We start from the raw sequence: 15290 nt of genomic DNA, 5'->3' as shown, positions 1-15290 counted from the left end.
TTGCTGGTTGTTGGTTGCTAAAAATGTTTACCATCTGGAGAAAAGAAGCCTCGCCAGACACATGGTTTAGATGGACCCATAATTATAATCAACCTGTTTCTGTAAGGGATGCCCTGAAGCTCAGCAGATGTTAATCAACTGGAAAACACAGCAGTATTTAAACTATCAGCTGCATACAGCTATAGGAACTAGAATGAATTTCCTTCTTGTAACACTGTCAAAATAAACATTTTGAGAGTTTGAGTTTTCTTGTATTGAAACATTTCTCCTCTCTGATTACAGACACAAGCTATCAACTGGTCAAAAAAACATTTAAGCTGGACTGCTCATGTGACTTCGGGAAAAGTTAGGATAATAGGAGAGTCAAGAGAGGACAAGGCAAGACTTGTCTGAACCTGATTTGCATTTGTGTGCCAGGAGGGTGGGCATGCTGCTGCTGAGTGTAGGTGCAATGTGAAATTATCATCCTATACACATCAACACACACAAAAAAGGCTGGAGGGTGTGTTTACTCTCCTGAGAGGAAGTGGTGGGAATACTCTGTATACCCATTCATATGCAGGGCAGCCCTACAGGCCTCTCCATTTGGCCAATTCAGCTGACTGAGTAAACCATTTAAATTTTATCTTAAGGTTGGTTTTCACAGTGGATAAAGACACAGTCAAGAGCTATTAGACCTAACATTTCAGAGATGAGAGCATAATTCATAGTATTTCCAGCAAGGTCAAAGCCAAACTTGTTACAAATCTAACACTGCTGAAGGACAAAGTTTTGATCAGAATATAAAAGCTAAATTTGTCTAGACATGCAGGGGTGTCAGAGGAGCATTGATTATCAATGAGACAAGGTTTGGGACTGTAAATCAAGTCAGATTCTTCAGTAATGATGACTGATTGGCTCATTCTGTGCACAAACACCACTGTATCTCATGGTGGCTTTCAGAAAAACCTCACGCTCACATTTCTGTGAGACAAATTTAGGATCATTTCACAGCTTCAATTCACAGCCTGTGCCAGACTCCACTGCAAATTTAACACTCCTGTAGGTGGAACGACGCATCCAGAGAACTCAGGTTCGCCAAATCTGTCTCCTTAAGACTCACTTTTACAGACTGGCTTTTATGTGAATCATTTTAGTTGATCTTGTATTATTTTTATTTACATGTATGTTTTTCATTTCTTATCTTTTTTCATATAAATATATATTTATATTTTATATTTTTTAAATGTTGTGTTATCTACCCTTATTCTTATGCTGCATTTTTTCCTTATTTTTGTGCAAAGCACTCTTTCGAAATCCATTTGTAAACTAGTACTACATAAAAAAGTAAAATTAGTAATATTTACATTGTCTTGAGCATAAACAAAATGACCATAATTCATCATTCGAGGTTTGCAAGCGGTGTTGATAATGGTCACTCCACTGTTTGATATTTGACTCCTTGACAGCTGCCAAGTTTTTGACACCAAATGTCAGGCCCGTACTCCTTTTTTGTATTGCCTGTTTTGTTCTTGTTTTGTTTTGGTAGAAGTTCTCCACATTCCCAGTATTCTGAACAGCACCCAGTTGGACCTGTGCAAGCTTATTGCGAATAAGTGGCTAAGGGTAATAGGTAGCTAAAGTTAATTAGCAATAGCTACAGCTTGGACTGCCTGGACGATGATGCTGACTGCAATTCCACTCAACTAGCTGGCTCATCTGGTTACTGCTGTGAAACGCGTATTCGTTTGCTCCACAGGCCGCTGTAGCTGACAGGGCAGGAGGGTGACGGAGGCTGAAGTAGAGCTGGAGGCTGAAGCCAGACTTGTGGCAAAGGACATATGTCTGTCCAATGTTGTTCTCATTCTACTGACTGCCAGTAAATGTTACCAGAGTGTCCATATTACTGATTGTTCCTTTAACCTTTGTTTGAATACTCTCTGTACTCACTGCACACCTGACCATCCTGGTTGTAGGTTCTCACCCAAGGTTTCATCCATCAGTTACTAATGTGTGAAATTTTCCTTTGTTTTCAGAGAGTATAAGCTTGATAATATGGGTATTGTGAAGCTTTTTGAGACTGTGACTATGATAATTAAGGGCTTTATAAATAAAGCAAACTTCACATGACTTTAGCGACACTTTAACTACAAATCTTGCAGGGACATATAGCCTAACCAAAACTGCATCTTCAAGCACTTACCACAAGCATCTTGTGAAGATCCTCCTCAAACTCATCGATGTTGGCATTCGTCTGCAAGCCCTGAGCATCAGCCACCACGCCGCGCAGCATGAACTGGTAGTACTGCTTCATCAGAAGGCCACCTTTAAGAACCTCTTTACACTCACGCACCAACTGCAGAGCACACACACACGCATGGATATTAGTGAAATGTTGCGGCATACCTGTCAGTTCAGACTATATCTTCAAAAATAGCTTTATGTTCATTTTCATCATGACTGGTGTACCACTGGGGAGCGTCAACTGAGTAGCTGCCCCACCTGCTTGATACTGAGCAGTGAAGGTTCTCCAGCAGGTCTCTGTTCCAGGCGCAGTTTAAGGCATTCGTGAATGACGTTGAGAAGGACTCGGCAAAGCACCAGGAAAGCTGGCCTGAAGGACGGGAGGTCCATGTCCAGCAGATCCACCCAGGAGACCTGGTCTGACCCCAGCTCGGGATGAGCCGGACCGCTGCAGGATACATGGCGGGACAGCTCTGGCAGATAATCACTGTATAGCATAGGATCTGGAAAGTCTGCAAACTGCAAGTGGAGACAGATCCAGTGAAGTTAGCTCAGCATCTCATGAAGCACTGTGGTAAACCAAGTACACAGTGATAATAACAGCAACAACAACAACAATAATAATAATAATAATAATAATAATAATAATAATAGTATTAATTTGTACAGTTTTTAAACACATCTTACCAAGTTCAGTAACAATCAAAGGCAAACATCATTCTCAAAAAATCACATACAAGAAAACAGGTTAAAAAGGTAAAAATACAGAGTCAGACAATGTTAAAAACATGAAGATTAAGGCATCACATAAAGCAAGTCAGTAATATACAGTGTAAAGAAAAGATTCAAAAGTTTGGGCCAAATCTAAGCATTCAGGGAGCATCTGCAGACTAATCAGTGAATTCCAAAGTGAAAGATCAAATTTCAAAACCGGTTATTAAAATCCTAAATCTTTAACTCTGCCTAGCACGCCAAGAAACACTAATCAAGCCCCCCGAGTCTGCCTGTAAGATCTCCTTTATACTGTTTGGAGATAGGAGAGAGATGATTACAATTTTGCTTGCCTTCCACTTACGTCTCCCCTGGCAAACCTTACTCCATTTAAGTACAGCCTCTAAACATCATTTAACTAAATGGTTTACATTTTTTCATTACCATGTTTAGAAAATAATTTCACAAAGATGTACCTGCTGCATTAGAAACATTTTTAAAGAAATATTTGTACATGAGCATAAATACTGATTGGCAGAAACTGTTTTATAGATATAAAAAAGGCAACAATGCTCAGGTATTTTTAATTTTATTCATTTCTTTTAGGCTAATGCCATCATGTCAACTATGTCATGTACTACAGTACCAGGACATAAAAATAAGCATTTATGGAGAAAATATTGAGAAATTTTGATGATTGTGCGTTTAGATGTTGGAATGAGGTTTGGCTTTTTGGACTGAGCCAGGATAGGAGAATGTTGTGTTTATTATCTATTCCCAAAAATGAGCAAATTACATCTTTTCCATAGTTAACTGCCAAAATAAATGTAAAGACATGGGAAAAAAATGCATTAAAAAGGCCATTAGACAATCACAAGCCACATGAATATATTCTATGTGCCTTGGCATGAAAAGTCTGGAGTTCTACTGGAATTTCCATCATTTGGTGTTTTGTTGGTTTCTCAGTCTGTGCTCCACAATCTCCAATAAGAGGTAAATTGGGTTGTGGGCTGGTGAATGGGACAGCCATGGCATATGGTTTAAATTTACGTTCAAACAATCCAGTGACCAAAGACACAATGTGAATGGATGTAATGCAGTCCTAGATGAAATGAGTCCCTTTTTCATAGCGTGCAGACGCCAAACTCTGAATGGGTTTTTGGCCTTTAACCTCCACCCTTTGATAGATTCAACAGACCAGAATCATGCCAGGAAAAAATCTCTCTACACCACTACAAAGCCACACAGTGCTTTAAATACAGTTTCAGCTGAGGTATGCCCTTTATTTTGGCAAATGGATGTAGAAACAGAATATTGCATGTTGACTCCTAACACTGTAATATTCTACTTTTTTGTACAGCAAGCCTTGGGCAGTATTGCTGTAAAGGTCAAATCAACTTGCCAATGCAGCTTACATATTACAATATTTCTTTTCTGTAGGGAGATCATTAACTGAAGCCTAAGTTATCTGGAAAACAAGTTGTGGTCATCTACAAATAATACATAAAAAGGCCTTTCAGTGCTTATTATGCTTATAATTATCATGTGGGTGTTGAAATTCATGGCCAACTTGCTATAGTTATGCTGAATGAAATTCTAAATGCAAGACACTGATTGGGATTTTGTAGATAGCCAATATCTGACTTCATATTGTTCAAACATTATTCTCAATGGATCAGAGGGTATCTTGACTGAGATCTAGCAGTCACGCTTGTTTTCCATGAGTCACACTTGTAATCCTTGAATGCACCAAATTCTCACCATGGGTGCTCTGATATGGGGTATGCACAAATTAGCTGATGAGATTCGTGATACAAAGCAATGATGTTGTGTGTCACCGTACCAATGAAACATTTTGGTGACGATGTGCCACTTAAGTCATCAAGACTCCTGGTGTTGATGCTGCGTGTGTTTTTGTGTGTGTGGGCACAAAGCTATGCCCCACCGGGAAGGAACAGCCTTATTATGTAATACATGGTCAAAGTTCAACAGCTCTAAAATGGGTTTTTTATCTCCGTAGGTCCCTGCAGCAACTTCATTATATATGCACTTTTCATCAGTTATTTGTAACTAAGTGGAAAGGATGCTCATTTCGTAGTTCAATACAAAAAGATTCAGTCCAATGTGATTTATGTTAATAACCAAGTGAAGACTTATTACATGGCTGCACTGCATACCTACATTCTGATTGGCATTCTGCACTCGAATATTTCTAAATACAAGACTGCTGTCAAGGCTAGGGCTGTGCCTGCCTCACAGTTGTTCTGAGTCAACTCAGAGTCAGTCTTTCAGTCTTAACGCACTTGCACGTGATTATAGGCAGATTGGCTACAGAATGACTCTCTGCAATTCTCCCATTCATTAACCCAATTACCTGCACATCCACCAGTTCTACAAGGATATAAAACCTTAACATTTTTTCATTCCCTATTGCAATATATTCCCAGTGCATATTTAACTATTATATCAGAGTATTTTTTTTTTTTTTTAAATTACTCTTCGACTCCACCTTCTGAGACAACTGAAGAGGTCTATGACTGATGATTCAACTCCTCGACTTTCAGTGGGTAGCCTGAGTCAAGACTCATGTCAAGTTGCAGCCTCATCTCTGTACCTGTTCTCTTTCCATATTAATGTGCTCACTGAAGCCTTGCTGAGTGCTGTAGCCAAATGTAATGCAAGCGACATACAGAGAGAAGCCTGGTCAACAGCTGACTCGTGACACCTAGTGTCAAAAAGACGTTACGGCCATGAACCTCCTAGCCTGCCAATTTTCATCTACAATCAACATATCTCTGGAATGGTAAAACACTGCAGTAAGCAGCATAATCCACTTCAAGGTGGCCCCCTATCAACTTATAAGTAATCATTTTACAACAGAAGACCACTGTGTTGAGGATTATCCCTTGTATTGATGATATAGCCTCACCTCCTGCGCAGGAGTGTGGCAGAGCAGCGCTGCCCTGGACCTCTGAAGAGAGCGGTCCATCAGTTTGTGCAGTCTGAGGATCAGTTTACGCAGTCCCATCTGTTTCAGAGCTTTATCCACAAATGGTCTGTAGATAGCTGTGGGGCAGAACACTCCACCTCCGGCAACCACTTCTGAGCTTCCTGCCCCAGCAGTTGGGAGAAACTCATCCTCTGACAACAGACGGGCAAATTTGGGTGTCAGGGAAGGAGATAACTCTCCCTCAGCTACACATCCAACTACCCCTTCCTCTCCTACATCCTTATCCTCTCCATCACTTTCAGCTGTGAAAGTGGCTGTTGAATCATTTTCCTCATCCTCCTCATTCTCATCTTCTTCATTGCCCCGGGAGCAGCGAGGTGAAGGGATCTCAAAGACGGGCCACCCGATACGGGATAGATCATGCAGGCCCAACACAGTGGCCATAACACGCAGCTTCTGATTGAGGTCCTGGGTGATATTGAGCCACAGACAGAGTGCCTGCACCCTGCCCTGGAAGTCCCGTGCTGCATACTTTTCATAGTCCTTCTGCAATGCCTGCAGGGAGGGGTACAAAGCTTCCACAGACTCTAGCAGCTCCATGACACGTTTGACCTGCTCAAAGGCAAGGCGCTGGCGCTGAAGGTGTTCCCTGCATCCTGCCCCAGAGCCCAGAGGCTCCGCTGCATTCATTGCTGATGACGGGCAGGCACTAAAGCCCCAGGGATCTACTCCACAGTGGTTGGTCTCTGCTACAGCAGGCTCCCTCTCCTCTCCATAGATTAGATCTGGGACACACTCATAGCACCCCTGGCTTGTCTCAGCCCCTCTGCCAGGGATCAGGCTGTCATAGTTGACTTTGAAGTGCAGTACCTCGTTGATGATGTCAGGGATGGCCTGGCGGGCAGTGAAAAGGAATAGGTCTTGGTCACTGGTGGAGCGCCGTGCATGCCATGCCTGCAGCTCCAGCCAAATAACCTCATTGTTGTGACCCATGAAGGCCATGTTCTCCATGCCTCTCTGCTCCTTCTCTTTCCTCTTGGAGGACATAGACGTGAGCTTGAGCAGCAGCCGCAGAGTTTCAAAAAACTTGAGGCGGTCGGCTGGACAGTCTGTACGGGAGGTCTGGCGGTGGGTCCGGGCCAGGGAATGGGGCATAGAGACATGGAGTTTGCCGCTGCTGCAGCCCAAACTCAAGTAATGCTTTCTTGGATCCATGTTGAGAGCACTGAATGGACTCGACTTGGAGAGTGGATCCAGCATAAAGGAGCCCTCAAAGGTCTTCTTGTGATCTCTCTCAGTGGAGCGCAGGGTGGCCCTCTGCTTCTTGCCCTGCTTGTAGCTGTGCTCCTCTGGGACCTCTGCTGGCCTGGGACTCTCTCTCAAGACAGATGGGCTAAGGTCTGCTGAAATAAGCACATCTATGTTAGTCAGAACAATACATAAAAACACCCAATTATTTCAAGAAAGCTTGGTAGTGTTCATTTTTAGTGACCTGTGCACTACTCGCTCACCTTTGTTAGGGGAGCGACCAGCAGTCCTGGTCTGGCTGTTCCTTTGATGTTTGCCAGACATGCGTTTCATCTGACGGGGGGTGTAAGGAGGCGATGTACCATACAAAGTTTCCTCTTCCTCACTGGGAGAGTCCCACGATTCATCCACCTCAGAGTTCTGTTGGGACGCATCTTTCAGAGGGTTGGGCTGCCTGTGAAACATTTTTTTGTTATTTATGTGCTCAAACAGCAGGGTATACTACTGACATGGACAAACATTTACATATTATCAATAAGTACTGTTATCTGTAAGCAACATCAAAGTCAAGGTCAAGATAAACTTAACTATTCCACAGGGACACTGATTTGGTATGGAGCCCCCCCTTGGGTCAGCTGAGACAAAAAAAAAAGTGCCATCTGCAAATCTATCACTTCGGTTTAGAAATCTGTGCCACAATGTTTTACAAAACACACTCTCGGATTCATAATCTGTACCCCAGGATAACAAATCCATGCCCATGAATTTGTAAATCGTGCCCTAGGATTACGGTTCCATGCACGGTGACACATATCTGTAAACTGTGCCCTTGAATATGAAACCATGGCCACGGATTTGACCTCAAAATATGAGGGCACAGTTCACAAATCCATGGGCATGGATCTGTAATCCGAGGGCAGGGATTAGGAATCCAAGAGCATGGTTTGTAAACACCACTCATAGATTTCTAAACTGAGAGGGTACAGTTTTATGTATGGCTCTTTTTTTTCTCCGCTGACTGCAAGGGGCTCTGTAATTTGGTCATTATGTAAACATTTTAAAAAGTAAAAAGGCCAACATGACGAACAAAAAACAGTGACGCAAGCTTAAACCCAGCACAAAACAGGATATGTGACAATATGACAAGCCTAAACCACTAATTACATAATTTCTGATTCATGCCCTGTCAACAAATAAATAAATTTACTTAGTACTGCATATTACCACAAATTGCCTGAATCATAAATTCTACACACAATACGCTTCCTCTTTCATTGTAAATTTTGACTGCTGTGGGCACAAATAACTTTTAGTATCTTGCTGTATTGATTTTATGCTGTAAAATTCTGGATTTCATTTGGTTTTGGCAACTCCAAACTCCAAACAAAATTCAAGGTGAGGAGAGTGGGCAGGGTCATTTAAGGTCTTGCTGAGTTTTTTAAGAATGAGATCAGTGTAGAGTTGGTTTACTGAAACTATATCCAACCCAATGACTATGGCTGCCAGCTTTATCACACACTGCAATTTAGCCTGATCTTGGCCATGCATGTTACTGAATATGCAAACCCAAATGACAGTATCACAAAACCATTTTAATATGTAGTTATCACGCTTGGAACAGCTTCATTTCTCTAGGGAAATAAAACTTTCCTTAATTAACAAGTTCATGTTTTGGCATTATTATATAAGTGTAAGCCTACCACACAGGGCCACGTGAAATGTGCACAAGGTCACATAGAGCTGGCTTATTTGTACCCATAACAGAGAGGGTGCAGCCGATCTCAGAGCAGAAAGCAGGTTACTGAAGGCATGTAGCTAGACTAAATGTCTGCTGCTACCTACAGAAGACTGATGAGTGGCCTGTTCTATGGAGCCTGACTGGCTGTCTCCCAGCTGTACAGTAGCAATGCTGTCTGCATAACCACAGCAGCCCAGACACAGGATAACAAGCTGTGGGCTCTCTACTGGCACCCTCCCTTGGTCTAGGTAAACATGACGGCTCCACCAGAGAAGGAGAAATAGTATCCTTCATTAACTCTGTCTGCTAGGTCATCAACTAGAGGGCACAAAACAGAGATCATGTAGACTAAGACTCACTTACCAAAATTGTCTAAAAGTTGTAACACCGAAGACAAACTCTTCCCCTTATCCAGAAAATATATTCCACAAATTTAACAGCATCTTGTGATTATGGTATGGCTTGAGGAATGATTCATATCTGGCCATCTGAATTTCAGTTAATAGCTCTAGGCCACAGAAGAGTAATGCTGCAACTAGTTCTGCAGAGAGAGAGTTTACCAAACCCATCTCTTGAAACACTTCCTTCTGGGAAAAAGGAAAGAAAAAAGAATGCAAGCGGCACGCCTTTCCAGATTACAATGTCAGAGCTTTGTTCCTTAAGGCCTTTCTGAGGGCTTTTTAATAGGATTAGAGAGGAAGGTTGGAAGGTCTGACCCCACTAACAAAAACAAAGGGGGAAAGGAGGAGGAGGGGCATGAAAACCAAGTTTCAATATGCCTGGTCACCATGCGTCCCTCCATCGATCATCTGACTGAAAGGCATTCCCCCACACGTGCCTGTTGGTGTGTGTGTGTGTGTGTGTGTAGGCAGTTGAAAGGGGCAGAGCTGTATCACTTTCAGGAGGGGGGCTAATCTGGAAATCACTTGCTAAAGCTTTTCATTTAAAGAAAAGGAGCCACATGGAGAGAGCACAGACTGCTACTGCCCATCTGCCCAACAGCAGAATTTCTCCTACACACACACACACACACACACACACACACACACACACACACACACACACAGTCCCATGGGAGCTGCTGTGGAACTACAGGCAAGGCAGACAGACACCTGCTGCAAATCCCTTGGTCCTTACAATAAAGATAACTCCAAATGCAGCCAAATACATAAACCAAGCATACTGCAAGCATAACAGCAATGGGAGAACCATCTAAAAACACAGTCTTGAAATTACAGAATAGCCTAACTCTCGACTCAAAGAACACTGGTGCCCTTATGAGGGTCTTGTATAGGAAACTGTGGAGGGCTTGTTCTGTGGCTGCCGGGGGGAAGAGAACATGACGGCAGTGATCTTTTCATTATTAAAGCACAAGGAGGCACACTATGTAATCATGTTTTTGTTTTGTTTTTTTACAAAAGGACATTTGTCACAATTACAACAGACAAATATCACTGTGCTATGTTAACATAAAAAAAACACACAAGCAACCAGACACTGCAGGAAGAGAAGATAGATACATGCAGTTGCTTCTTATGCAAAGGACTACGGCTATAGAAAAAAAAAGGAAAAAGAAGTGGTTAAGCTTGCACAATCTCCATCCAAGTCTTGTTTGTTCATATATATACAGCGGTGGGTGTCCTTAAGTATGCATGGGTGTGTGTTGTCTGAAGACATAAATAGTGCATGCATGTGAGAGGGAATGAGACCAAGTTTTAAAAAGACACTTCCCTGAGCAGAATACAATGACTAAGTCATTCAGGAATGACAGCAGAACTAATGACGCCATCACTGCCTGTTGTTTGTTTGGTTGCCATGAGACACTTCAAGCATGGATTGTGCAGAGCTTCGACTGTAAAGGCTGCACAAATTCCTCTTCCGAGTTCTCTGCTTTTTCTAAACATACTCCAGGCAGCACAGAGAAAGTCACTGGCCTGCCTGCCTACCAGTTAACCATGACTGTGCTGTGATCTTCAAGCTGTGCTTGCCTGGCTGCCACTGGTGAATTATCGCTGCAGATGGTGTCTGGCTGCTCTCAATGGCTCATCTGATGGCTCATTGGGGTTGTAATAAAGGCCACTGGAATGTTAGAGCCCCAAGGCAGAAACACTGAGTGCATAATAAACAGCACAAAATCGAGAGTCTTTTCTGTATACTGACTGAGGCAGTGATACCAAGGGCTACCAGAGTCAGGGGGGGCCTGACCTTTGACACCCAACCATCCCAACTATTGTACCAGGAAGGGGCACTCTATTGTATAGTTGTGACACGTGGCCCGTGAGGCCCATAGCTGAAAAGCACACAGCTGGTTAGTGAGCACACTTACTCACAATGAGCAAACTAAAAGGGATTTCAGCAGGAGGAAAAGGAGGAAAAGTTGGCAGGGCTTTTGCAAGAGCACACTTTCAACTAATTAGGTCATGCTCCCATAACCGATGGTCAGTAGGCTAAAGCCAGCATTTTGATTTTCTATGTTACAAAGGGGAAGCGTCTGTTGCTAATTTTTGACTAGAATTGTGAGGCAACAAGAAAAGAAACACAGCCACTGCAGACAGACCCGAATCTCAAGCAAAAGAGAAACTCACAAGAAACTGAAACACACTAGTGTGTATGCATCACTGACCAGACCTGTACTCCCTCTGTCTGACCTATTGTCAGACCCTGGAAAACAAGCATTGATGAGGCAGCCAGCCGGATTTGTGTCATACACTGAGAGTAATAAAAAAGCAATGAGAGAACAGGACACGCTTGACAACATCTAACACAGGAACAGCGTGACAGTGCCAAAAATGGAACTCCCATCCTTTCCTACATACACATTTGCAAAACATAAGGGCCTACACAGTGCAGATGTAAATTTAATTGTCTCTTAGAAACCCTCTGCAGAGTCTGACTGTTCCCACCATTATGCAAACAGGCGTAATCTAAATGCATTCATTCCATTTTGCTTAGAAGAAATGAGAATCAGATAAGAAAAGGCATGTTTAAAACTCTACTGTGGTTTCTACTAGATCTCATTAGAAATTTCCAGTTGCCATCACATGTTAAATATAGACAGTGCTTGCAGACAGTGTGCTGCAGCACGAGGTAAATGTTGTAATGACATTCTTTTTTTCACCTCATGCCACTTCCACCCTAAATGCAGCACACACAGCTGTCGTTTCTATGGGTAGCATGTATGAAACTGTGGCAAGTTATAAGCCTCCCTTTAGGCAACCTCAATTTGAGTTTTAATATCTAATTGTCTAATTGTGCACATTGCATGCAAAAGTAGACCTCTAAAAATGGACCACTGTGTCTTTTTGAAGCACTGAACACCAACAGCCACATCCACTCTCCAATATAAAGCTTGTTAGTGGTATGCATTGCCCTAATTTTAGTTGTTATGTAAAATAAAAGAGACATTTCAGATGGAGAGTACCAGAGTATGAGGGATACATTTAATTCCCTAAAGCAGGTGTGGGCAGTGACAGGATGTAGTTAAGAAATGCTAGAGGATGATCCATCTGTATTGCACAGCCTGTGCTGCTGGCAAATGCAGGCATTAATGAGTTACTAGCCATGGGTGCCTCTGAGGCTAGAGGCAGCTATCCACTATGCATACCACATCCTGAAATCCCTGGAATGCTTGTGGGCCACAATGTCTTGAGACTTGACTTCAAGAGCAAGACACTATTGACAAAAGGATCTCTGTCCTGGCAATGTTAGCAAGAGCCCTCACTTATCAAGCAAGCATACAAATCAATTTGATCTTAAAATACCCGTGTGCTCAACTTCCTGTAAAAAAAAAAAAAAAAACAGTATTTGTAAATCTTAACCCACAGTCAAGTTAAACCTCACTATTCTGAGAGCATGCACACTGAGAGACGTGGGCAAGCAGTTCTGTTGTCAACAAAGAATGAAAAACCCCGAGGAAGGCTCTGCCCCAAAAAATTGTGATATACTTTAGTAAAGAAATTTGAGTGTGCAACTTTGCTTTGTGTATAAACACAAAATGACAAATAACTCTGCAAGTTGTGAAGCCTGCCACTTCAGTATCAAGTTTGAACGTCAGCTGATCTAATGTTTTGTTCCTCCAAATTATGCTGCTTCAATTGTTTAATTTTTTTTGAGGAAAACGAGATATGTTATGCATACTTCCTGCTCCACCACTACTGGAAATGCCAAGTGCAACCAAGCCTGCACAGCTTGATTTGGACTTACTTAAACTGAAAGTGCAATCACTACCTCGCCTTTGAAATCACTGCCAAATAGGAGGTATATTTGAGAGCCTGATGGTTTTACATTTCATACTGAAATATGTGCTTACACTGATGATAATGAAATTAAGACAATCAGACAAGCTCCTGATGATCTGATCAACACTTAATTTTGAGGAGATGGGTGAGCAAAGGTGAATGTTGCATGCATGACTATGCAACGATGCTGGATAATACTGAGATGGTTGGCTACACACGAGATGACAACTCTGGCTAGCAATCAGTCATTACTGAAGTATTCAACCACAACCGAAGCTGTTTGTACGAAATCAGGTTAGGGCTATCGCGGATAACTGTGCTCCCCCAACATGATGCAAGCTTTCAAAGTCAATCGCTCCGCAGACAACAGCATGTGAGGAGGAGACGCAAAGAAAGACACAACATCAGATTCCAGAGAATTCTGTCGCCATCGGTCAGGGGCAAACACGACGTCTGGATAATGAAACAAAAACATTAAATAGGCTGATTGTTAATATGCATTCCCTGCGAAGTTACAGAAATTAGTGCATTTATTTCAACGCCAGCGCAACAGCTGCATAGCGGCTGCACGTATTTATAATGCAACTTCTCTTACATGGCTCTTTCTGTAAATTATTACGGGCCTCCGGCACAACATAAAGTCAGAATTACATAATATGCATGGCGTGCAAATGTTCCTAGGCCGCAAAGAGTCAGTGAGTCCATATCATGAACCAGCAGTGGAGTGCAAGGCAACAACAACACGGGCGCCAAGTCTAGCTAGAGGATTAACAATAACAGTGGAGCAACATGCTAGCTAAAGCCAATGGAAGTTTGTGCTTCGTTTCAACATGTAAAATATGCTGAAATGCATGGTCCGGCAGGTATAAATAATCAATGACGGACTTTCACTTCCACGTTATAAGCGCATAATACAAACTCGCCTAGCGCAGCTCTGTCAGCGTATGTTAATGAACTTGCGTGTGAACAATAAACTGACAAGCGACAGCTAACAGTTGATGTTAGCTAGCTTGTTCCTAACATGTTGCACTGTTTGAACAGTTGAGAATGATAATGTAATGTTACCTTTTCATTTGGTTGGCATTTTGCCTGGCTCTCTAGCATACGAGAAGAGACGAAAACCAAATATGGGGAAATTACTGTGCGTACAAAATTGTCTCCAAAAAGTTTGCAACTCTAATGTTGCAAATGCAGTTAACTGCACGCGTACCACTATTTGACAGGAAGTCGATTTCTGTGCGCTGCGCAAGCGCTCCCATGCAGCCGACTGCAGTGTCACGCTCGGCTCTCAATTTGGCAAGTGCGAGGTCCTGATGGTGTAGTGTCTGTTCATGAAATTCGCATACCTGCTGGGCTTGTTGCGATCCGGTGGCTCCATAGCAAGGCAGTGGCTCCTTGTTCCTAGCCGTGCATGGACTGAACCATGTCTTAGCAAGATCACATGTACTTTGCACCTTAAAATATGTGCAAGACTGGCAGGTATTTGTCTCTTTAGAGCACTTTCTATCCACCGGCACAGTTGAGTCTCGCCTGTGCGTGTGCCGTCGCCATCTTTCCAGCGTTCATTGAGGAGTGCCACTGAATTGCATTGCTACGGCAACCCGGACAGGTCATCAGCTGTCATAAAAGTGCAAGCCCTCTGTGATTGCGCTCTAGGCTCATGATTAGTTTTCCCCATCATGCCATCGGAAGATTTAATTGATTTGCATTGATTCTCTGCAGCCGTACCCTGATTTTAGCCATAACCAGCGTATACCTATCCATAACCTTAACCAATAAGGCAGTATGACCACTCAAAATATGAAGTTCCTATTTTATAGTTTCATTAAGTACTGTTATGATGTGATGCATTAGTGCACTGACTCCTGAGTGTGTTTACTTATCTGTAACAAAGGGCTGTTATATGACAGTTAATTATGAATGCCGATCTATTCTGTATTTATAACTATGGAAATTGCAAAGTATGTAGTTTTAGTATGAGGGAAAGGGAGGACACTTTGAGAGGGCCCTTCATAGAGGATGGGGCATGGGCCCATTATTTCAAGCAGTATCCTTTTGAAGGTAACATGAATGGGGTTGTTTATTTCTTTACTTATTTATTGCAATTAAGGAGCATGGACAACAGTTTTTCTGCTACTTAATTTCCCACCTGTTTGGGGCGAGCAGTTTGCTCACAGGTGTT

General features: G+C 42.5%; 1 protein-coding gene across 4 annotated transcripts in view; it reads right to left on the bottom strand.

Annotated features, from left to right (window-relative positions):
• map3k4 (mitogen-activated protein kinase kinase kinase 4) overlaps nucleotides 1-14664 on the bottom strand; it is a 29609-nt gene extending 14945 nt beyond the window's left edge. For 2 of the 4 annotated variants that reach the window (XM_030070167.1, XM_030070171.1), the window contains exons 1-5: nucleotides 14455-14664; nucleotides 7396-7586; nucleotides 5864-7287; nucleotides 2482-2742; nucleotides 2183-2335 (exon numbers count right to left, since the gene is read on the bottom strand). In XM_030070167.1, the coding sequence (XP_029926027.1) occupies nucleotides 2183-2335; nucleotides 2482-2742; nucleotides 5864-7287; nucleotides 7396-7586; nucleotides 14455-14486 (2061 nt within the window). In that variant the 5' untranslated portion in view covers nucleotides 14487-14664. Of the gene's footprint in view, nucleotides 1-2182; nucleotides 2336-2481; nucleotides 2743-5863; nucleotides 7288-7395; nucleotides 7587-14173; nucleotides 14281-14454 lie in introns of those variants that run through there. The other 2 variants (XM_030070168.1, XM_030070170.1) reach the window with 2 other exon arrangements.
• Nucleotides 14665-15290: the final 626 nt, after the last annotated feature.

The sequence above is a fragment of the Myripristis murdjan genome, chromosome 15 (assembly GCF_902150065.1).
Source record: "Myripristis murdjan chromosome 15, fMyrMur1.1, whole genome shotgun sequence".
NCBI lineage: Eukaryota > Metazoa > Chordata > Actinopteri > Holocentriformes > Holocentridae > Myripristis > Myripristis murdjan.
This window is presented reverse-complemented; position numbering and strand designations above follow the sequence as displayed.